At 53.3% G+C, this 24,282-nt stretch overlaps 1 protein-coding gene across 5 annotated transcripts in view; it reads left to right on the top strand.

The window, feature by feature from the left end:
* Positions 1-8,546, top strand: part of LRRK1 (leucine rich repeat kinase 1) — a 154,324-nt gene extending 145,778 nt beyond the window's left edge. For 4 of the 5 annotated variants that reach the window (XM_050799741.1, XM_050799740.1, XM_050799742.1 and 1 more), the window contains 4 exons: positions 1,066-1,182; positions 3,784-4,637; positions 5,076-5,177; positions 7,095-8,546. In XM_050799741.1, the coding sequence (XP_050655698.1) occupies positions 1,066-1,182; positions 3,784-4,637; positions 5,076-5,177; positions 7,095-7,272 (1,251 nt within the window). In that variant the 3' untranslated portion in view covers positions 7,273-8,546. The remainder of the gene's footprint in view (positions 1-1,065; positions 1,183-3,783; positions 4,638-5,075; positions 5,178-7,094) is intronic. The other variant, XM_050799743.1, reaches the window with a different exon arrangement.
* The last annotated feature ends 15,736 nt before the right edge of the window (positions 8,547-24,282 follow it).

Below are 24,282 nucleotides of genomic sequence, written 5' to 3'. Positions count from 1 at the left end.
AGGGACATGCCTGGGTTTCCCATAACACTGCCGAGTCACTCAGCTCCGAAGGCCTCTTGCTTTCACATCAGGGAAATCAGGGAAGTCACTAGAAGGCCTAAGGAGGGGTGTTCTGAGAAATCCCGAGAGAACTGGCCAAACACAAATGTTCTGAGGCAGGCTGGGCACAGTGGCTCACGCCTGTAATCCCAGCACTTTGGGGTAGGCCGAGATAGGCAGATCACAAGGTCAAGAGATTGAGACCATCCTGGCCAACATGGTGAAACCCTGTCTCCGCTAAAAAATACAAAAATTAGCTGGGCATGATGGTGCACAAGTGTTCCCAGCTACTCAAGAGGCTGAGGCAGGAGAATCGCTTGAACCCGGGAGGTGGAGTTTGCACGGAGCCAAGATCGCACCATCGCACTCCAGCCTTGCGACAGAGTGAGACACCGTCTCCAAAAAAAAAAAATTGTTCTGAGGCTGTGGGTGTGGGGATAGATTGGTGCAACTTTTCCTCGGGGCAGTTTGGAAGTGTGTTCACGTATGTATCAGAAATCTCAAAAGCATGCTTACCACTTAAGCCTCGGAAATCTCAGTGTTAGGAAACATCTGACAACACTAGCCAAAGTAGGTGCACCCCAGTCCCAGGCAGCCAAGAGATGCTCCCACATCATTTCCTGCTAGAATGGGTGAGAGCAAGGGCTCTGCCTACAGCGTGCTGTCACATGGAAAGAACAGTGAGAAGATAGCATTGCAGCATGAGTCCACTTTGCCGGTACCAGGTGCACATACAAATACCACAGAGAACCTCTGAGAGGCTGTGGCCCCAAATTCCAATGGTGGTTTTCTCTGGGGAATAGATTATGGGCGATTTTCTGTTTCCTCTTTAGACTATTCTGTCTTTTTCAACGTTTCTACAAAGAACAGAAATACATAAACAACCCACCAGAACGTGTCAATCCATGTAGCTTTCCAAGACCCACAGGGGATCCCCAAGGCTGAGTGCATCCTCATGGGAATGCCTCGGGAAATGCCAGACACTTTCCAGCCTGGGTCTCACAGTGGACCTGTCTGCCTCTGCAGGACCAGAAAATCTACATCTACACCCTCAAGGGCATGTGTCCCTTAAACACACCCCAACGGGCCTTGGACACTCCAGCTGTCGTCACCTGCTTCTTGGCCGTGCCTGTTATTAAAAAGGTGAGGTCAGGGCAAAGGCGGGTATGCAGGTGTCTGATGTGCTTCCATGCCTGGGAGGCGTCTCCTAGCTGGGAACAGCCCAAAGCTGTGTCAGGGTGGGGACTGCAGAGCCACACCTTCTAGTACCACCTGGCCTAGGACACAGCCTTAGAGACAGTGGGAGGAAAGATATCAGATCTGGTCCATCATTAGTGCCTTCTGGTTTGCAAAAACCTAAGTCCTCAGCCAGACTGAGGGCCGAGTGAAAACCCCCTTTCACATGCAAATGCCCTGACTCAGGTGGAATGACTGTTGGTGCAAATGGCACAGTGAGTAGTCATGTGTGTGCCCTTCCCCTTCAGAGGGCAGTGGCATCCGGAGCCTCTTTCCCACCTGCCCAGGCCAGAGCCACCCCACAGCCACTTGGTCACCAGGTCCTGGAGGTCCTGATCTTCCCTCCATCTCTGCCTCCCACCAAGTACTCACCATCTACACCAAACACAGTTTCTCCTTGTCCAGCATGGCCCTGCAGACTCATCTCTTTAACTTCCTAGCCCTGGCCTTTCTAAATGAGACCCCAAGGGGCACTCTCCCCAATAAAGGGCCCAGCCAGCTGTGCTACACCTTGGGATTAGCCCCAGCCTCTGTGAGGCTGTCCTCCGGACCCTGCCGGCCCTAGCACCCTCCCCACAAAGCACCCGACTCTTGTGCTGGGCCCTTCACATCCCAGCACCTCTTCCCAGACCGCCTCCGATTCAGCTCTCAAGACCAAAGGCCTTGGCCCCTCCTTTGAGAAGCTGCCCCTCAGTGGGAGGCAGCTCCCTAGATTTTCCAGGCTCCTCCGCCCACAGGATTCAGGCACGGCTCAGGCAGTTCTGGTTTCATCCACCCTGAGGGGCCTGTCTGTGCAGTAGGCACCCTCGGTAAATGCACAAGAAGCCTTTACTGGTGTTGCTTTGTTAAAATGTGGTGACTGTCATCATCCAATTCCAGTTTGCCCATCTACAAAATAGGTATAAGAAGAGACAGAGAGAAGGCCTAGCATACCCAAAGGTCTAGGCCGGTGCACTTGGTAAAAGAGCATTATTATTACTTCTGGATGGAAGCAAAATACATGAACTCTTCTCTTCACCCTTCTTCAGTTTCATTTCTTTAAAAAAAAAAAAAAAGTATGAAATAAACCTTAGAGTCATTTATGACCACGGCCCCACAGCAGGGCTAGGCAGCTTGGGACCCGGCCCGCACCAGAGCACAGGAGAACACGACACAAAGTGTTATTGAGGCCACCGCTGGCCAGAGCCCCCAGCCAGGGCACCACCTCCTGCACGACCAGAGGGGAATAAAGCGTGCTCTGTGCAGGGCCTCCTGTGCAGGGTGTCTGCCCCCTCCGAGGCCGCCAGGGCAGAGCCTGCATTCTTGCACGCGCATGCACGTTCACACCCAGCCGCAACGTGGTGCTCACCGCCCTGGCCGGGGCCTGAGCCAGGACTCCAGATACAGACCTGGAGCCTATTTGCCTTGGCTGCCTTCTTTCCCTAAAATCCTGGGGATGGATTTCGATACGCTTTCTTACAGCATGTTGTCCTGGACAGTGAGCTACGGGTCTCCATTCCATTTCCCTGCACAGCCAGCCTCCTGAGCTCCCCAGCTCCCCACAAGGAGGCTTTCTGCCCTGCCCCCTGACTGGCATGAGGCCCAGCTCCCTGCTCTGCCCTGACTCCAGCTTTGTCCTGTAGACCTCTTCCCACCCCCACCACAGCCGACGTGGTGTCTAGGCTGCGAAGCTGCACTGTATTCCTGGCTCTGCCCTGGGAGGTGCCCTGGGGTGGTCTGGGGTGGGCCCAGCATTCAGCATGGTCCCTGCAACTTTGGCCTCTGCCCAGTGACCTCTGGCGGGTGTAGAAGAGCTCATGCTTCATTGAGAGGGTGGGGGGCACCCTGAGGACCCTGTCAATGTCAGCTGAACCACAGGCATCTCAGATAGATGTAAGCTGGGATGAGGGCTTAGCAGGCTGAGACAGGCCTCCACGAGAGGGTTGAGTAGGAAGCAATTTCTTCCAGAACTAGTTCAGCAAACACATGTCCACCTGGAGCAGGAGCCAGGTGGAGTCACAGGGCCACCAAGATGAAGGAGACTGAGCCCTTCCCTGTGCCAGGCCAGTGCCACGGGGATGCTGGTAGGCTGGGAGCCCGTCCTTATGGAACACTCCAGCTGGTAGGGGGTGGCAGGCAGGGGGCAGTGCACAGACACTTGCCATGCCCACACTGCCGTCACATTAAGCACACCCAGAAAAGGGCGGGCACCAGGTCCTGCCTCTGAAGGAGGCCTTGGTGGCCTCAAGGAGAAGGCAGCTCCCTGCTGCTCGCCCTGCAAGAAGCTGGCACAAGCAGAGGCGGCCCATGTGGTCCAGGTGACACGCGGTCTCACTTGGTGCCACAGGCCCTGCCTCTCGCTGGCATATTCCTTTCTTTGCTGCAGGGATGGTAGACATGGCTCTGCTGAGTCAGAGCTCACTTCCTTAGGAGCAGCCCCAGCCTTTCTAAGAGCTTGGCTGCCCTGAAGCGTGTTGGTGGAACGTGTGAAATGGAAGGATGTGACCCATCCCTGTCTCCTTCCTGCAGAATTCCTACCTGGTCTTAGCGGGCCTTGCTGATGGGCTTGTGGCTGTGTTTCCCGTGGTGCGGGGCGCCCCAAAGGACAGCTGCTCCTACCTGTGCTCACACACAGCCAACAGGTCCAAGTTCAGCATCGCAGACGAAGACGCACGGCAGAACCCCTACCCAGTGAAGGCCATGGAGGTGGTCAACAGTGGCTCTGAGGTCTGGTACAGCAATGGGCCGGGCCTCCTTGTCATTGACTGTGCCTCCCTGGAGATCTGCAGGCGGCTGGAGCCCTACGCGGCCCCCTCCGTGGTTACGTCGGTCGTGTGCAGTTCTGAGGGCAGAGGGGAGGAGGTCGTCTGGTGCCTGGATGACAAGGCCAACTCCTTGGTGATGTACCACTCCACCACCTACCAGCTGTGTGCCCGGTACTTCTGTGGGGACCCCAGCCCCCTCAGGGACATGTTTCCCGTGCGGCCCTTGGACATGGAACCCCTGGCAGCCAGCCACACTGCCAACCCAAAGGTGCCCGAGGGGGACTCCATCGCGGACGTGAGCATCATGTACAGTGAGGAGCTGGGCACACAGATCCTGACCCACCAGGAGTCACTCACCGACTACTGCTCCATGTCCTCCTACTCCTCATCCCCACCCCGCCAGGCTCCCAGGTCCCTCTCCAGCCTCCCCAGCTCCCCGGCAAGTTCTTCCAGCGTGCCTTTCTCCCCCGACTGCGAGGACTCAGACAGGCTACACGAGCCCAGTGCTGCCTCTGACAGGTCTGAGCATGACCTGACCCCCATGGACGGGGAGACCTTCAGCCAGCACCTGCAGGCCGTGAAGATCCTCGCCGTCAGAGACCTCATTTGGGTCCCCAGGTAAGTCTCCCGAGGTGAGGGCACCATCGAGGGCATGCCCACAGAGCAAGGAGACCCCCTGGGAGCCAGGGAGACCCGCTGGCTTCCTTAATGGTCATGTGGGGACCCAGCAGGTGCTGTGCTTCCAAGAAGGTTGGTTCCCTCCATTGGGAATGGGAGTGATATCTTTAGCAAGTCTAAGAGTGGTTGCACCGAAGCTTATTGCCTGCCAGAGAGCTTAAGGTGCCACACAAGGAAAGCCACAATCAACTGTGATTCAGCTTCCACTGGGAAACTTCTCCTCTGCTTTGGGGTCTGTCCCCTCCCCATAACTTAATCCCTTAGCAGAAACTGCATGTCCGTTGCCTCCCTCCCGCACCCTTCTGCACACCGGCTTCATTCCCCCGAGAGCACGGCTACCGACAAAAACGCTTCCCCTTCTGGGTTTTGGTTGCTTAGGCGCGGTGGAGATGTTCTCGTCATTGGCCTGGAGAAGGATTCTGGCGCCCAGCGGGGCAGAGTCATCGCCGTCTTAAAAGCCCGAGAGCTGACTCCACATGGGTAAGACTGAGTGGCAGCTCCTTTAGGACCCAGGCAGCAGCATGAGCACAGAAGGCCCCATAGCCAGGTCTTGCACAGTGGCTTTGCTGCCCCTCCATTCTCCCAAATAGCGTATCCACCAACTTGGCTATAAGGCAAAGTGGAAACAAGATGGGGCCCCGCAGACAGCTCCTAGGGGCTCCACACTGGCCATGGCTCCCTGTTTCTGGAGTACCCAGTGCACCTGTAGATCAAGTACCCTACCTAACGAATGCCTCCAGGGCCAGAATTCAGCTGCAGTTGACATGCAGATGCATCCAGGTGATTGATTCACTGTTCTTCCTGCCAAGCAGGAAACCCTACCCGAGGTGTCCACCTGCCCACACAGCACCCTATGGGGACACATGACATAGGCACACCTTGTCATCTCCAAGCCTGGGGTCTCAGCTCCTGCCCTTCCTGGGCTGAGCCATGGTTCAGTAACTGACTGTGGGTGAGTCCCCCCAGGATTATGCCAGTCTCCTCTGCGAGGGTATGCTGGGCAGGGTGGCCTATCCCGAACATGGTCTACATGGCTGGAGTGATATGAGGCTGGTACCAGCTGCAGCTCCCCACAGTGTTTACACCCCTCACTTTGACTACCGAGCCCCACATGGTAAATCTCCCTTATGAAAAGTCCTCAATTCAAATTGTGTGTGTGTGTGTGTGTGTGTGTACTTTGGAGCTCTTCCACTTCACACTAGGCCTGTTTTCATGTAGCGTGAGTTATCCCCCATCCCTGGGCAAGTGGGTTTTTATTTCACCTGGAGCATAAGAGGGTGGAGAAACCCCAGTCAGCTTGTTTCTCCCAGAGCAGGACAATGACCAAGGAGGCATCCATGGCAGTCTCACTCCCTTGCCTGCCAGCTTTGAACTTTGGCAGTGAATCCCGGGCCAGTGAGCCTTGCTCTGTTAGTGGTTCCGGAAGCAAGATCTGGATCTGCTCCCGAGCTCTGCCAGAGTCTGTGGCTGGAAGCCTTGAACTGACGGAGTTCCCAGCTTGCAGGTTGGCCTTCTGGAGGAAATGGGTGTGCAGCACCCAGGTTGGGACCTTGGCATACCTGCCGTTAGTGTCCTAATGTTTAGTTGTTGTTGTTTTTCCTATCCATCCCCTAAAGCCAGATTTTACCTCTTTCTCGCTATAGGGAGAAAGAGGCCCCAGCAGTCAGCCTAAGGGGAGGCCCTGGCAAGGCCATGCGGAGTCAGAGGTCCCTGGACATCCCAGTTTGCAGGAGCACCTCAGTGCCACGCAGGCTGCACACACGGGGCACAGAGGGAGGAAAGGAAGGCAGTTAGTATGTGCTCGGGGTGGGGCAGCAGCGGGGCAGGGAGGCTGCACTGCGGCCCAAAAGGAAACTTGTAGCGCACCCACCAATCCTGCAGAACTGTCCACAGTTTCAAAAAATGTATATAGTGATGACTTTGGGGCAGTAGGTTTTCCATTTAATATATGAGCCTGTATTTCCTAAGCATGTAGAAACAGAATGAGAGAAGAATCCTATTGAGCTTAGTGGCAAGGGAGTTGAGTTAAACTCGGTCATGAGCCATTCACAAGCAGAAATTTGGTTCATTGGTGTTTTCTGGACGCTTTGAAGTTAAGTCACGGATGCCTGATCTGATTGCTTCTGTGACTTTCCAGGGAGTCGGACTCTTACAGACAAAGCCCATGGAAGTGAACTCATGCCCACAGCCCATGTTTGGACTTTATAAAGCCTAAGCCCGCAGGCTGGGCCACCGGGGAGAAGTGGTGCATCTGAGCACACCCCAGAGAGGGCTGGCAAGCAGACATACTCCCCTCCCCTTAGCCAGCTCTGCCTTCCTCAGAAGGCCCAGGGTGAGGGTCCCAACCCCACCCAAGTGGGGACCCTGTGAGTTTCCTCAGACCCCTTCTCTCTGCAGGGTGCTGGTGGATGCTGCTGTGGTGGCAAAGGACACTGTTGTGTGCAGCTTTGAAAACGAAAACACAGAGTGGTGCCTGGCTGTCTGGAGGGGCTGGGGCGCCAGGGAGTTTGACATTTTCTACCAGTCCTACGAGGAGCTGGGCCGGCTGGAGGCTTGCACACGCAAGAGAAGGTAATTCCTGTGGAATGACAGTCACACATGCAAAGCTGGCTGGTCCCAGGTTGCAGCCTGACCCCTCTGCCATCAGCCTCTAGTTCTCCAAGGACCTAGAAGACAGATGGAGCTCTCCCCTGAACTCCTTGACTCCTTGCTGCTAAGAAGTGCTGAGAAGTTACCCGCCTAGGGGTGGCTCCAGGGTTCTCTGGTTCTCCGGAGCAGAGTTATCTGAATACCCCATCCCCCAACTGCTGATTTCACAGGCCCAGGGAAGACAGTGGTATCAGGCCGGGCAGGGCCTCCGCTGGCCTCCTCCATCAGTTTCCAGGAGCAGGGGTGGAGGATCCCGTTCTGAGCTGGGTCAAACAAAGTAGGGCCGGGCCTTCCTGCCATCCCCGGGTCTCAGATGGAATTACACTAGAGGCCCTGGGTTGGGAAGCAGTTGAGGTAGAGCAGGAGGGGGGCTGTAACCCCCTGCCCTTTCCCCACCGGAGACCTCAGGCTCTCAGCACATTCCACAGGCTCCTGAGTCCCTGAGGCCTCGGCCAGCTTGGGCAAGCCAAGATCAGATGTCTCTGTGTTCGGGAAGGTCTCCGTGTGGGAAAGCCCTCGGAGGACGCTGGGTGAGGAGCGTTGCCCCATCCGGAGAATGAATGAGTTCCTTTAAGTGTCGCAGCCAGAAAGCCCAGAGGCACATAGTGCGAGTGCACCAGCTTAGCCTTTACATTCCTCTCCACCGACAAAAGGAAGGGGAAACTCAATCAGCAGGACTTCAGAAAGGGCCTTGTGTTTATAGCTTTGTCAAGTAAATTTGGACGCAGCTGGAGCACAAGCCCTGTTTGTTTGCACATAAAAGTCTTGTTTATCACTTTTAAAAATTCAGTAATATCTCAGCGGTCAGGCTTCTGGTTGTGAAATCACATTGTATGGGATTTATACCAAATTATGTATTTGCTAAACTTTCGCTCCACACGTGTACAGCAGAGTACAAAAAGGAAAATTGTCCATAGGGGGCTTATGGATACAACAGCAAACATTGTATAAATTATGCACATGTATGTATTACACACATGCACACATATATGCACACACATGTGCAAACATAGCCACATTTTTGTCAAGGGTTACCCTTTGTGGCTTCTTAAACCAGAATGGGAGTTTGAAAGAGAGATCATACTCCAGCTGAAGTTTGTTGACCCTTTTCTAAAATTAAAAAGATCAAATTTAGTATTTGCGGGACATGCAGGGGGATGAGACTCTTTTAATCTCAAAATAAACAGATTCTTTCAAGAATGAAGCTGTGGCCTCTGTCTTTCGAGTGCTTATGACCACAGCACAGACTCAGTCCCTCCCAGACCCACTGGCTGTCTGGGGGTAACGGGCAGCCCCTCCTTGCCCACTGTACCAACATGCAGGTGGCCCCTGAGCAGCTTCCAAGGGTGGAGACACTGCTCTGTCAGTCACAGGTTGGAAAAAGCGAGTTCCCCTACTTTTTTTTTTGTGCCAGCCTGGGCACCAAGTCCCAGGGGGTTGAGGGTCTGTGCTTCCTGTCCACCTTCCTGCCATTGTCTCACCCTCATCCCACAGCAGGGCCTCAGGAGTCCCACTCTCCCTCTCCTTTCATTCCAGTGCACCACAGCTGCCCAGTTAACCTCCAGATACAAACCAGAGTCTGTCTGCCCCAGGTCCCAAGCTTTTGCTTTGGCATCACCTGAGGCCAGGCTGCTTTGCAGGCATCAGGCACCAAACTCACCCTTTCCTACTCCTGGAAAAGCCCAGCCCCAGGCCTCACAGAGCCAGGGGAGGGGATCTCTTCACGCCACAGTTAGAAATCGTATAGGCCTGAAGTCCCAGCTACCCAGGAGCCAAGGCAGGAGGATCCCTTGAGCCCGGGAGTTGGAGGTTACAGTGAGCTATGATCACACCAGCTTTCTAGCCTGGGTGACAGAACAAGACCCAACTCTTCAAAAAAAAAAAAAAAAAATACAGGAAATGACTAATGCACTTGACTCCATGAAATTGAAACGTACATGGAAAATTAGTCCAAAGCCTAAAAGTAGACTATCAACTGAGAAAAAAAAATTGCAATACAAATGAGAGACAAAGACCTGACTTATCTTCATTACAGAGAGTTCGTGATATCAATAAGAAACAGAAAACCTGAAAGGTAAACAGGTTAAGGGCATGGGCAGCAATCAAATTACAAAGAAACAGACAGACCCTTAAACATCAATGCTTGACCTCACCCAACAGCAAGGAAACAGTCCCGACGACAGTAAAGTGTCACTTACCACCCTCATGTTGGCAGAGGGTGCATCTCCTTCTTGAACACCTACTAAGTGTCAGGCACTGTCACCGGAGACACAGTCAAGAATTTCTGTGTTTTGTGTGTGTGTGTTTTTGTTTTGTTTTCTTTTTGTTTTTTGAGACGGAGTCTTGCTCTGTCGCCCAGGCTGGAGTACAATGGCGCGATCTCGGCTCACTGCAACCTCCACCTCCCAGGTTCAAGCAATTCTCCTGCCTCAGCCTCCCAGGTAGCTGGGATTGCAGGCATGCACCACTGCACCACAACACCCAGCTAATTTTTGTATTTTTAGTAGAGACGGGGTTTCACCGTGTTGACCAGGCTGGTCTTGAACTCCTGACCTCAGGTGATCCACCTACCTCAGCCTCCCAAAGAGCTGGGATTACAGGTGTGAGCCACCTGGGCTGGCTGAATCTCTGCTTTTAGGAGCTCACTCCTCATAGGTAGAGTTGACAATGAGCACACAAACAAGTGAGATAGTAGAGCAGCTGGACCACCCAGTTGGGCAATTGGTGGCTTGGCCTAGGGCTGTTATATTTAACTGAGGCTGCGGAGGCCTGCAGCCTGCACCAGGAGATACAGTGTGAGACTGAGGAATGGGAAGAAGGCATTCCGTGGAGCTTTGAAGACACTAGGTGCAAGGGCCTTGCACATGCAAAGGCCCTGTTGTGGGATCAAACCACTGTGTGGGAGGGACACAAAAACCTGGCGTGGCTGGAGCCTTGAAGGAGGGGACTGGGCACACAGAATTGCAAGTGTGGGTCACTGCTGAAGCTCCTGGCAGTTTTAAGCAGGATTATTAGATGATTTAGTCATCTTTACAAATGACTTTGCTGAATGTAGGATGGATTAATGAGGGGGTAGTTGGAGGCTACCCCTTGGAGGGCATTTTGGCCTTATCTACCAAAATTTCAAATGCACATACCCTCTGACCCAGCAGTTCCACTTAAGCATTTGGTCCTGAAATATTCATAAAAGTGCCCAAAGATACAGAACAAGGATGTGCATTGTAGCATCTCTTAGAATATGGCCCCAAACAGGAAGCAACCCGAACCTCTATCAGGAGGGAGGTCATAAAATTCCTGCACATGCAACAATGCGATCCTCTGCAGCCTGTCAACGAGGCAGGCAGCACTAACTGTGCAGGACTGGAATGTTCTCCAAGATATAATAAATGCATTTATTTGAAAGCAGCTTGCAGCACAGTGTGTATTGAGTTACCATGTGTGTAAAAAACCTTATAGAGCTCCGCGTGTATGCACAGGGAAAATATCCCGAAGGACACCCAAGGACGTGGTAGACACTGGTTGCCTCTGGGGAGAACTGAGGGCTGGCATAGAGGAGTGAACCTTTATTTTTATTGCACACCTTCCTCTCTGCACCCCGAATTGTGTGCATGCCCTATTATGGAGGTAATTAGGCTGGGAAGGGCCTCTTCCCTGAGCCCAATAGGTGGCTCTTGGCCTTGGTCTCTAGAGGTAATGGAGAGGAGTCCCCCTTTCTCCCCTCTCCTCTGTGGGTGTCTTACTCCATCGTGTCTTACTCCATCGAGGGCAGGTCCTGGGGCAGGGCTAGGTCCTGTCCCTCTAACTTCATGGTCCTGGCTGAATCAGAACCTCCTTGGCTATCTTTGGGATGCAGGCACAGAGCCCCAGGTGAGGTGGATGGCTACAGCACGGGGACAGGTATGAGGGGCTGGGCACAGGGGGCCAAGGTCAATTGGCTCTGACCCTGGTCCACCTTTGCCCTGGAATGAGGAGGGTGTGCAGCCCAGGTGCAGGGTCAAGGCCCCCCACTCCCCAGTAGATGGCACCCAGGCCTCCTCCCGCCCACCACACTGCACCTGGGAAAGCATTGGCCTGATGACTAGTCACTGGCTGAGCCATCACCACCTTCCAGGGCCACTGATTTCTCAGACCTGCAGGGTCTTTGCAAAGAGCCTGCCAGAGCCCTTCTCCCTCATAGGCCTCCAGGGCTGGAGCATGGGCGGGCTTCTCTGGTGGAAAGCACTGGGGAAGCCCCAAAGGGGATATAGTAACACAGAAACTCCTCCAACGCTCAGAAAAACCTGAAACACACTGAGAGGCAAACAGCAGGCTGCTGCCCTAGAAGGAGCCACATTTTCCAGCATGTCAGGGCCTGAGGCCTCAAAGTCTCTGCAGGAACAGGGAGTGGGGCGAAGGGTGGGTGGCTGGGGAATGGAGAATGGAGTCAGGGTATGCGGGTAAGTTAGTTATAATAGCACTTTAACAATCACTGTGGCAGAAACTGCTAGTTGCAGCCCCTTCTGCTTAGTATCAGACCCTGATTTTGTTGGTGCATCCTTCCCCAGCCACCTTTGCAGGTGGGGTGGTCCTGGGACTGAGCTGCAGCCAGGGGTGACTTGGATGTCGTCAAGTAGGGCTTCAGGGAACTCCATCAAAGGGGGCTGAGTCAGTGGAGGCCCCTTTGACCCTGCCCCTGCCTCCTCTTTCCTTGTGGGACGGAGGGCCCCAGGAGGGCCTGGGACAGTGATGGGGGACAGTTCGCCAGCTCTGGCTGCTAACTTTCAGGCTTCATGTGACCTATGGAAAAGGAACCCACTTCCTTGCTTAAGCCAGCATTTTTCAGCTCTCCATGACTAGCAGCCAAATGCAGTTCCTAATGATCAGATACATTTTCCATTAGCCCCACCAGAGCACTAAGAGTCAGCAAGTGAGCTGGTTGTAACCAACTTCTGTTTAAGTCTAGGCAGGGGGACCTAAGAACCGTGGATTGGAGCGCCGTGTGCCAGGCGCGCCCCTGCTCACCTGTGCATCGTGAGAGCTGGGTGTGGTGTAGCCCACAGTTCTTCCCAAGGCAACAAGCAGTCATTTTGCACCAAATCACAGTCACAGAGAGGGTCCAGGGTTTCATCCAAGTCACTCAAAGGCCAAAACTTAAGGTGTGGTGACTTTGATGTCCTGCAAGTTTAAATTCCACCCTGGACAGGCTACCCCAGCTCTGCAGCCCTGTTTTCTCCTCTGTCATCAACAATTCCTGATGGGATCGGCACAGGGAGTAGGAGAGCCCCCACCAGGGCCAGGACTCCCATCTTTGGCCGTGAGACCCGTCTTTCCTGCCTGGGAAGGGCGCCCTGGGGGAAGCACACAATCCTCCTTGAGAACCACTTAGGGGAAACACAAGCAGTCCTGTTGCTGTCAACTATTCCAGGGTTCACAATAAATCACCTCTCTGTTTTTTCTGAAATAATCAGGAAGACTTTTATGAACATCTTTACTTGAGAACTGAGTTAAGGTGTAACACATAGAAGAATAAATGGATGCTGATGGATGAGTGTAATAAGATCACGGGGATGTTTAAGAGTCCCAATTTGGAACATATGGGTTTTGTTGTTGTTGTTGTTGTTGTTGTTGTTTCTTAGATGGAGTCTGGCTCCCGTGGTACAGGCTGGAGTGCAGTGGCACGACCTTGGCTCACTGCAACCTCCACCTCCCGGGTTCAAGCGACTCTCCTTCTTCAGCCTTTCAAGTAGCTGGGATTACAGGGGTTCGCCACCACGCCCGGCTGATTTTTGTATGTTTAGTAGAGATGTGGTTTTCCCATGTTGGCCAGGCTGGTCTCGAACTCCTGACCTCAGGTGACCCACCCACCTCAGCCTCCCAAAGTGCTAGGATTAGAGGCGTGAGCCACTGCACCCGGCCTGTAAAATATTTTTTTTTTTAAATGAACTAATAATAATGATGGACACACAAATAAAATAAAATTAATTTCCACTTTGCCATCAATAGTCTCTGCCACCCCCAGGGCTGTCACCAGGCTCCCTGCTCTTCTGGGCCTATGGTTGGACTGCGTTCCTTGGCCCACTGAGGTCTGTTGGTGGGTCCTAGGGGAGAGGGACTAGTTAGTGCTGGTAAATACGTGCTGAGTGCAAGGGCACTGTCACCTCTCTCGCCGTCCACAGGCAAGAGCCCTGCACTTCCTGCGTGAGATCACCCTGTCAGGGCACTCCTTCCCTCCACCCTGGGCCCTGCAGCATTCGCTGGTGGTTGCTCAGTCAGCCTGGGTGCAGGAGAGATGACCTGGAGTGCCCAGGCAGCTCGCCACGGACACGTATGAAGAACAAGAAGCAAAGCCTGTGGTTGGGGCCACTGGGAGCTGGGGGTTTGGTGACCTGAGCTCACCCAGCCCATTCTGATTGATCTGTGGCCCTGACACCCTGCCAGCACTCATGCCCAGACCACCCAGCATGCTCACACACAGACTCGCACCCCTGGCACCAACTCCATGGAGCTGTCCTCTGCTCTGTAAGAAGAAACAGCCCAGCTCTGCCTCCCCAGCCTGGGAACTTCTCAAGGGAAGGTACAGAGAGGTGAAGTCTTAACAGGCAAAGGAGTCCCATCCAAAAAGAAGGTGGGGGTGGCCAGGGGACAGCAACCTAACATGTGAAATTGGAAACATCCACATGAACTCATGACCTTTAATTGTAGAAAGAAGTCAAAATATGGAAGCAGTGGTTGCCTCTGGGGAGGGAATCAGATGGCTAGGCGGGACCGTTCTTAACATGACTCTTACTTATTTTTAAAGCAAGTGGAAATGAATACACATCATCAAAAATATTTTCTAGCTCTGTCATGAAGAGTGATCCAGGGAGAAGCACTTTCTTGCATTCAAAAACACGTACACACACACCACACACATATATATACATAGACATACACACCACACACCTACACATGCATACACTCATATACACATACAGGCACATATGCACATGGCATACACACTTATACACACATATATACATATACCACGTTCAGAGATACATACACGTGACACATGAGTCCTCATGCACACACACCGCACACACATACATGCATAGAGACACACACCACACACCTACACATGCATACACTTGTATACACATACAGGCACATTTACACATGACACACACATTCATGTGCACATACACACACATCACACACACGTACACATACATGCATATACAAATATACATATGACACATAAATGCTCATACACACACACCACACACACATATATACAGCTATACACACACACTCATATACACATACATGCACACTTACACATGACACACATGCTTATGCACACATACACACAGCGTGCACACATACGCATATATGCAGATATATATATACAAACGACACACGTGTATGTGCACACACATATGCCACACAGACCATACACACACACACAACACACACACGCACATGCATATACACACATAGACATGCACACGCATGATTTACAATGGGCCTGGGACAGGCTGCATACCCAGGGATTTCAGGGCAGTGTCCACTGAAGTGGACAGTGACTTGTTAACTGGTTCATTGAAATAATGCCAGTTGTCAAAAGTTGCAATGATACCAATGCAGTTACTAGAAAGCATATAAATTGTAGTGATAATGGAAAAGGTTAGAGCTCATTGTACATGTATGTATGTATGTGTATCCTTATCTTGGAAGGAGTGTAGGAGCTGTCACTCTGGTGGCTGCACAGATGACCAGCAAGAAAGAGGTCCAGCAGGGAGGGACCCACAGAAGCGGGACAGCCATTTGTCCTGAGGTAGCCTTGAGACAGTGAGCCACCTGCGCACACTCACCCCTCCCGCCTGAGAAAGACTCTCAAACCAGCCAGTCTAGCACATGCTAACAAGATGTGCTTGCCTGGTCCTAGTGAAGCAGGCCGCAGAGACATATCTCGTTAGCGTGTACACGTCCCATCAGCATATCATAAGAGTGGGACAAACGAAAGTTACAGGGTACTTTGCTTCAGGAGGTGGACATCAGGCTGCCAAAAAATGCAAAGCTTCACAAAAAGTTTGAGCTTCCAACGTCCTACAGATGCAATAAGGGAACTTGTCCTACAGAAAGGACACAGCCTAATGCCTGAGCTCAGGTTCCAGTCACCTCGGGAGGAACAGTTGGGAGCACTGCCCCAAAGGAGCCATCGACACCCTGGCCCCTGTGTCCTCAGCCCTTAACTGGTCCCACCCTGAAGCCTGGTCTCTTTTCCTGGGGTCGCTGCAACCCTAGGACAGCTCAGAACCCCTGGGAAGAGCTATGAGCACTGGTAAGAAGACGGGGAGTAGGGTGAGGATGGGAGGTGGGAAGCAGGCTTCAGCATTGGTCAGTTCCAGAGAGAGCAGAGCGCTTTGTTGTGTAACCAATACAGCATTTTAGGCGTGTTTTGACTGTTTGGGTGTTTGAAGCACTAGAGATAGTATAACATTTTAGACTTTAAACATTTACAAGTGAGATCCAATAAAAATGTTAAATCAGTGTTTCACTGGAGGAATTGCCAAAACTCAGGAGTTGTGCGTTAGACGTACAAGTGGTGTGTTGCTGTTTGGAAAGCGTTGAAGGTTTCATGTTTAACAGATGCGTGAGCCTGATAAATTGGGCATCAACAGTGCACAGGCGGCAATGGGTAAGCCCAGCAGTGCCCTCAAGCCTGGCACCCAACCTGGCTCCCAGGAAATGCTCACATGGGTTGAAGGCAGAGGGAGATGGCCATGGAGACGCTTCAGGTTTGCTGGCCGAAAGTGCTGGGATGACTCCATCTCTCTGACATAAGAGCAGAAAGATCTGGAAGAGAGTGGCATCCTTTTCCCAAGGGCACATTCACCCCACTCCAGGCTAGATATCCCTACCTCCCCTGCACCCTACAGTGTTGAACTCAGCCAGAAGCCCAGAGAGCCCAGGAGAGGTGTGAGCAATGGAAGAAAGATCAGCACAGGTGCCTTGCCAGGCACACCCATGTCACTCAGCAGTGGGGCAGGGACATCCTTCAGGGAGTGGGACATATTATTTATACTCTGGGAGGCTGGGAACAAACAGCCCTACAGCATCCCACAAGTCTCAGGCTCTAGGGTTCCCCTTCCCCATCCACGGGGGCTGCAGATCAAAGACACTGACCGGAAGCCCACAGCTCACGGCATGGTGTTCCATTATTTATCACTGGACGATCTTGCGCCTTTCTGAGGTGACAGTGGTGGGAAGGGAAGTCATCTCTGACATTGCTGTGGTTCAGATGTCTGTTACTTCTCTCTTGCCAACAGAAACCTTGACCCCTGGAAATTCCCCTGCAGTTGCCCTAGGCCAGCCTCCCCATTCCGCAAACCCCTTTCCCAGGCATGGGGGGAGGGCACATCCGGGGAGGGAAGGGCTGCTTGGGCCATAGTGCTGCCCAGGTGGAAGCTGGTTCCCAGCTGCCCAAGCTCCACGCTGCAGTGGGTCAGGACACCTGCTCAGAATTACTTCTGCTCCTCAGTAGGAGGAGTCTGCACTCTGGAGGCTGGAAGTCCAAGATCAAGGTGTTGGCAGGGTTGGTTTCTGCCACGGCCTCTCTCATTGGCTTGGGGATGACCACACTTCTTGCTGTCCTCACATGGTCATCCCTCTGTGTGTGTCTGTGTCCTCATCTCCTCTTCTTACAAGGACACCAGTCCTATTGGATTAGGGCCTACCCTAATCACCTCTTTAAAGCCCCTGCCTCCAAATACACTCACACACTGAGGTACTGGGGGTTAAGACTGCAACACATGAATTTGAGGGGCCCCATTTGAGCCTATAACACCCTCTGTGTTCTGAAGGCTCTATGGGGAGTTCCACGGAGCATAAGGACAGCCAGAGAACATGGCCTACAGTGAGGGTGAATGGAGGCTCTGGGAGGAGGACAGTGAAAGGCAAGGAAAGGTACCTGCAATCCACTGAGTGAAACAGGGAGATCACGTTTATAAAAAAATTGTAGAGTATTATATAAATGTATAAATGACAAGGCTGGAAGGACATAGACAAAAATATTAGTGGTGGTTATTCCTCACTGCTGGAATGGCCACTTTTATTCCTTTTCTTTTGGGTTGTTCGTATGTAGAATTTCTTTTGCAATAAGAAAAAAAATCAAAGTTACGATTTTTTTTTTGAGACAGGGTCTCACTCCATCGCCCAGGCTTGGAGTGCAGTGGTGTGATCTTGGCTCATTGCAGCCTTGACTTCTGGGCTGAGGTGATTCTCCCACCTCAGCCTCCTGAGTAGCTGGGACTACAGGTGCACACCACCACGCCTGGCTAATTTTTTTTTTTATTATTTTTTGTAAAGATGGGGTTTCACTATGTTGCCCAGGCTGGTCTCAAATTTCTGGGCTCAAGGGATCTTTCCACCTCATCTTCCCAAAGTGCTGGGATTACAGGTGTGAGCCACTGTGCCCAACTAAAATATTCATTCTTAATTACTATAAAATTACTATGGAGCCAAAGAGTGCACATCCTTCTTGTGATTGGTCCCCTTTGGGACTCCAAGCATCCTGGCAGCAACACCGAAAAGGCATCGTTGTCAGTTACCCAATTCCTAGAATCCAGAAGCAACCCATTTATTCAAGTGGTAGGCAAGTGCCTGGCTCCTCCAAGGTGGACAGGAATCTCATTTTCCCCAGGAGGGTGGGACACACGGAGGGCCTTCTGCAGTGTTGTCTCTTTTAACTGCCTTAGACGAGGGGGACGAGGAGGCCGCTCCCATCCAATCACTGCCCAGGTGAGTGCTGGCCCTTGAAGGCCAAAAGAACGGGTTCCTGGTCTCAGAAGAACCCCAAGGTACTGGCATACCTAGTGTACCCAGCCTCCTAGACCCCCTCCTGGAGCCGAGTTTCTGAATGAGAGGGAGGCTGGGTGCCGGGAGGGCCTGGGGGCCCACCCTCTGATGAGCACAGTTGGCATCCTCTCCGGGAGTGGAGAGGGGCAGCGGCTTCTCTCAGCACTGGAGGCTGGCCCTGAAGCTGGGCCTCCAGTGACCTCACTGCTTCTACGGAGAGGTGAGTTTTGGATCACTGCCATCCGGAAGCCCCCTCTCCCTCTGCCATTTACAAAGGACTAAGGGACAGAGCCCCAGATTCTCAGTTGCCCCTCCCTCCACACAGGCGTCTGTCTCCTTCCCAATTGAGCACTTTCTGGAGGCGCTGGGTAAATTCTGGTGGTCAAATGCATTCTGCTGGATCTGCTGCCTGGACTTATGGTTGTCATCGAAATCCCCCTTGACACGCGTCCCCACATGCTCTTCAGCCCCCGACTTCTGAGTCCTGACACGTTGCCTGGAGGCGCCATCAGACCTGGGATTCACCAACCCCCCACAGGCCTCTCCCCAGGGCCCCGGCTTTGCCAGTGGGACCAGAGCAGTCTCAGGCTGTGCTGAGGACCCCGTCCCCAGACAAGGCTGGGCTGGCTCCACCAGCATTCCACAACCATCTTCTTGCCGTGTCTCTGATAATGGACACTTTTTTTTTGAGACAGAGTTTCACTCTTGTTGCCCAGGCTTGAGTGCAATGGCGCTATCTCAACTCACCTCAACCTCTGCCTCCCAGGTTCAAGTGATTCTCCTGCCTCAGCCTCCCTAGTAGCTGGGATTACAGGCATGTGCCACGACACCCGGCTAATTTTGTACTTTTAGTAGAGACAGGTTTTCTCTGTGTTGGTCAGGCTGGTCTTGAACTCCTGACCTCAGGTGATCCGCCTGTCTCGGCCTCCCAAAGTGCAGGGATTATAGGCGTGAGCCACCGTGCCTGGCTGATAATGGACATTCTTTCGCAGGATCAGTGCACAGCAGGCCGCTGTGGCCAAGACCTGAGGCCCCACACCCATTCAGCTCTATCTGGCGTGTGCCGTATCCTTCACTGCAACCCCCACCTCAGCCACTACTGTACAGCTCTCAGATCACAGCTTCCTCATCTGTAAAACCAAGGAATGAAACAAAGGACCTGCGTCCAGGACTTAGCACAGTGGGGTGTTCAGCAAGACTCTCAGGCAACAGTCACCTCTTCCCTAGTTCCCCCTGCAGCTACGTCACCTCCCAAGCCCTCAAGCGCCTGTGCAGCAGTGGTTCCACCGTTTCATCGCATGCTTAACAACACTGAGGCCCCGAGAACGAGGATCTGCTGTCGCTCAGTCGGGAGCCAGCTCAGAAACATGTTTCTGCTGACTCGGATGGCGACTGCCGTTTTGGATCCTGCATTCATTCCTCCCGGGCTCTGGCTTGGCCCCCTCGTTGGTGTCATCTAGGAGCTGCCCAATGATGGTTTCATTCCTGTGAGTGTGACAGGCTGGGCATGTGCAGAATCTCCAGGAGGCACTTTTCTGCACACTCTGGAGAGCCTGCCTGGCCCCATCCTCTGAGCACACACCAGTCCCTACGCAGATCCTAAAAGCCTCTGCAAGGTGGTTGTGGCTTCCACTGCATGAGCACCAGGAGCTGCCCTCTTCCCTTCCTCCAAAGTGGCCTCTAGGATGTGCCGTGTGCTGTGTGCCAGGTGACATCTCTCCCACTGCCACTCAATCCTCCATCTCCAAGTCCAGCCAAGGCAGCCACATCAACCCTGCCCTCCAAGCAGCACAACTTCTACCCAAGTCTGGAGACAGAGGAGAAAGGAGGGGAGGAAGAGGGTGGGGGTTAGCGGGAGCTTCAGCAGACAATGAGGTGGAAGGAACTAGAAAACATCTCCACCTCTGAAATAGCAGCATCAGGTCACCAAAGCCTCAAATCAAGTGCAGCTGGAGAAGTGGAAGTGAATGAACTCTTTATCTGGACTTTCTTTATCAAAAAGGTTTAAATTGGATCTAAGGCACACTAGGTGTTTTTGCCCTCGGTGCAAGGTTTCTGCTCCTCAATGGAGCTACGGAGCAGATAATGGCTGGAGCCCAGCCCGCCCATCAGTGGGGCCTGCTGGGCGGGGGCCCAAGGCCTGCACAAGGCTGAGGCAATCTCAGGAATCAGGGCTGGACCCCTTCCAGCTACTGGTCTGCCCAACCCAGAGGCCCCTGTTCTTTGAGTTTCCCATTATTGGTTTCCCTTTCATTCACTTTTATGTTCAGAGGTCAGACCTGAGAGAACAGAGACACACTGGGTAGTGCAATATGAAGCGGGGCAGCTGGGGCCAGGGTCAGAAAACGGGGCCCACATTCCCTCCAGCACCTCCTGGCTGGGTGACCCACAGCCACCTCCTCTCTCCTGGGACCTGCGGCTCCTCCACACCCTGCCTTCTTGGTTGATGAAGAACCAACGGCTATGTTCCCCAAACTACCAGGTTCCATCACAATGGAGGCCATGGGGGCCTCAAGACCAAAGACCACAAGACCCCTGAATACAAGGAGGGGCGGCCAGGAATTGGGCCTCTGCTGGGCCCTGGAAACCCCAAAAGCCAAAGGCCCAGGGCTTTACCCCACACCTCTCCCTCGAGAACACACTGAAGACTAAAGAAATTGCCAGAGCTCAGCCTCAAGGGACAGTTCTTCAATGTGGTGATGAGGGTGGGATTTGGAAACACAGGCCCAGGTTCAAATCCTGCTTCTGTCAATTGCCAGCTGCCAGACCCAGGGCAAGTCTCTACGCCTCTTAGATCCTTGTTTCCTCATTGACAGAGATGGAAAATAACCAGGGATGACAGTCTGGAACAGCAAGTTGTAAGGGTGTATGCACAGACAGATCCCCACTGCGGAGAGAACGCATCAGGGAAGACGCTGCAGCCCCTACCCTGGCTCTCGAAGGTGCACAGGGCCTCCAGGTCTTTCCTGTCAATGTTCTTAGGGACTATCCATGGCGCCCCACCAACCCCACCCTCCTGACCGTGGCATGCTCAGGGCCAGTGTAACGTCTTTCATGCTGTCTAGTTCTTTTCAAGTCAGGGAGGAGACCCTGAACCTCAGGCTTGGCCTTGAAAATTCTCTTCAGCTGCACACAACTGTCCCCAGCACAGGGACAGGGACAGGGACAGGAACCAGCAGCGAGGGGCCTGGCATTCCCCAAGTGACAAGGCCCTACAGAGGAACTCCCATCGCTCAAGGCAGGGCACTTACCCCTCTCAGTCCTCAGGGAGGGATTGCATCAAAGTCAGGGGCTGGGCTGGGAGAACTTACTTGCTAAAGGGAGACAGGCAGGTGGACACGAACGTGAGGGTCTGGGTGCAGAGGCTTCCTTGTCGCCCCAGAAAATGTGACACTCCTCATTGCAGCCCCTCTCCCAAAAACCAATCCTCCCCAGTCATCACTAACTCCCAGGCAGTGACTGGGAAGTGGGGGCAGCGGGACCCTTGGGCAAAGCTGGAGGCTGGGCCCTGTTTCTCCCACAGCAGAGAAAGAACTCGGTCAACCATGGTGGCTAGAAACTGGGGGCTTGGAATAAAAGGTCTGCTGTTTGCCAAAATGTAACAGCTCCTCTCCCTCGCTGAAGCCCAGGAGAGGAGGGAGCCGTGCCAGCCTCTCCAGCCTATTCCTTAGGGCACCTGCCCCCATGCAACCGGCAGGCAGGAGCAGTTCCCTCGCCCGCCGCCAGGGGGCGCCCCTCTCCGAGCAGCCGGACCCTGTCCTCCCGCTGGCTTGGGGTGGCCCCGCCGCGACGGGGGAACAGCCCGCCGAGAAATGGCTGCCCCTGGGCTCCTGGGCCCTCTGAGAAGAGTTTGTGGGCTTGATGAGTTTACTTTACCAAGTATTCCCAAGTATGATGCCATGTGGGGAAAAAGAAACCCTTGTGGCGGGTGTGGACGAATGTAAATACAGACACCCCAGGCGGGCAGGCAGAGGCCCAAACGAGCGGGCCTGCCTGGGGGCCGGCTGCGGGGTGGACTTTCTTCTCCCAACATTCTAGTCGGCATCTTGTATTTCTTGTGCAATAGAAATTTTTTTTTAATGTAACTTGGATTTTTTGCATGTGCTACAGGCTCATGAATAGTCTGTTCTTTGTGTGCACGCACATGTGTGTTTGTGTATGTGCATGTGTGTGTTTCTGTGTGTGTGTGTGTGTTTGTATGTGTGTATGTGTTTGTATGTGTTTGTATATGTGTGTGTATGTGTGTGTGTGTGTGTTTGTGTGTGTGTGCACACACATGCTTTAATGTCTCCAGCGTCTGACCCCGTGGCCAGGCGCTGGCCTGGTGGCAGAGTAGGGCTCTGTGTCCACACTAGGGAATTTGGGGGGTCTGCGGGCCAGGGGTACATTGGGAATAGGGGAAAGAGTAGAAAAGGGTCTGGAAATCCAGAGAACATTTTTCCTCAGAGAGTCTCTTGACAAAAGCAGCTTCTACAACTACAACGGTCCCGCAGCTCTCACAGCTGAGACCTACTAACCCTTGCACTGTTCTCAGTAAAACTCAGAACTCAGCCACCAAAGGCAAGTCCGCAGTTCACACTTGTGTCAGCCACACAGAAATTGTATTCCACCAAGAACAGCCTGCCCCTAATACAAATAGGGCAGGGGATGGCAAAAGGTTCTGTCCCAAGGCCCCTAAACTGCAGCCACAGAGGGGAGACCATCCACAGAGGAAGCTCTGGGCTCCCAGGGGGCTCTCAGGACCCCCACTGATGGTTCCCGGGTGAGGCTTTGCCTGGCTCCCCTCATTCCAGAACCACAAACTCTCAAGCCAAGAGACACAAGACCAAAAGCCACATGAACAGCCCACGGATAGTGAGGGAGGCAGGCCAGGCCCGGGACAGCCTGGGGCCCTCCATCAAACTGAGTTACTCTGTGGACTCCAGTTAACCCTGAGCTTGCCCCTTTCCCCAGCCATGGTGAAAAAGCCAGAAATGGAGGGGCCTCCCCCATGCCTCCGTGGCCCAGCTCACTATTGGGCCTGTGGAGGACCTGCCCAGCAGCTGTTAGGAAGAGAAGAAGGTACTGGAAGGGCCTGGTCAAGGCTGTCTGTGCAGCTGGACCGTGGCTGGGGCAGAGTGGGAAGGAAAGTCAGGAGGGTGGCATGTCCGATTATGTTCTCCAAAGATGGCCACAACAGTACCTCCCATCCCGTCACTCCTCCCATCAAGAAGTGGAGTCTTGGCAGGAGCTCGTGACTTGCTTGTTACAAATAGAATGTGGTGGAAATGATGCAGCATAACTTTCAAAGCTCAGTGGGAAAGGCAATGAAACGGACACTCACCTCTGGAGCCCTGAACCTGTAGTCAAGAAGTTTGACTGTGATGAGGCCACCCTGCTCTGAGGAAGCCCAAGCCACATGCAGAGGCTGTTGTGGCCAACAGGCTGGGCTGAGGTCCCACCAACAGTCAGCATCATGTGGGGGAAACATGAGACATGACATCTTCAGATGGTTCCAGCTGTTGAGTCCCTCTCAGCTGTGAAGTCTTTGCAGTGGAGGCCTTTACAAGATGGAAGCAAGGCAGCCCTCCTGTGCTCTGTCCAACGTCCAGATCTGCAGAGCCACGAGCATGGGAGATGGCTGTGGTATGGTGCTAAGTTTTGGAGTGCTTTGTTAGAAAACAGCAGTAGCTGGCACAGATGGCCCAGGGAGAGGTTCGGAAAACTGTGCCAACCAATCTTCTGCTCTTTTCACTTTCACGGATGCTGCCGGGACCCGTTAGGCCGCAGGTCTTTGGAAGAGCTGTCCCCTCTGTAGCAGGTAATAACTCAGGCTCAGGGGATGTGGGAGCTACCTCTGGCAGGGCAGCCCCCTCTGCCTGGGGTGCAGGGAACCAAAGTTTGCAGCTTGTGCCAGGCAAACCTGGCCTCTTCTTCTCAGGCCTGAGGAAGGTGCTGGTGGCCAAGACTGACTGTCCACGCTGGCTGAGCTCTGGGCTGGATTGGCCAGGCCTGCTGGTATTTCCAGGCCTGGTGGATGAACCAGGCCTCCAGAGTCATGGGTAATTACAGCAACAGCTCCTTGTCAGGCCCGAACTGCTGTGGCCTATGACCTCAGAGAGGAGATACACCTTGCCTT

Source organism: Macaca thibetana, chromosome 7 (genome assembly GCF_024542745.1).
Source record: "Macaca thibetana thibetana isolate TM-01 chromosome 7, ASM2454274v1, whole genome shotgun sequence".
Classification (NCBI taxonomy): domain Eukaryota; kingdom Metazoa; phylum Chordata; class Mammalia; order Primates; family Cercopithecidae; genus Macaca; species Macaca thibetana.
This window is presented reverse-complemented; position numbering and strand designations above follow the sequence as displayed.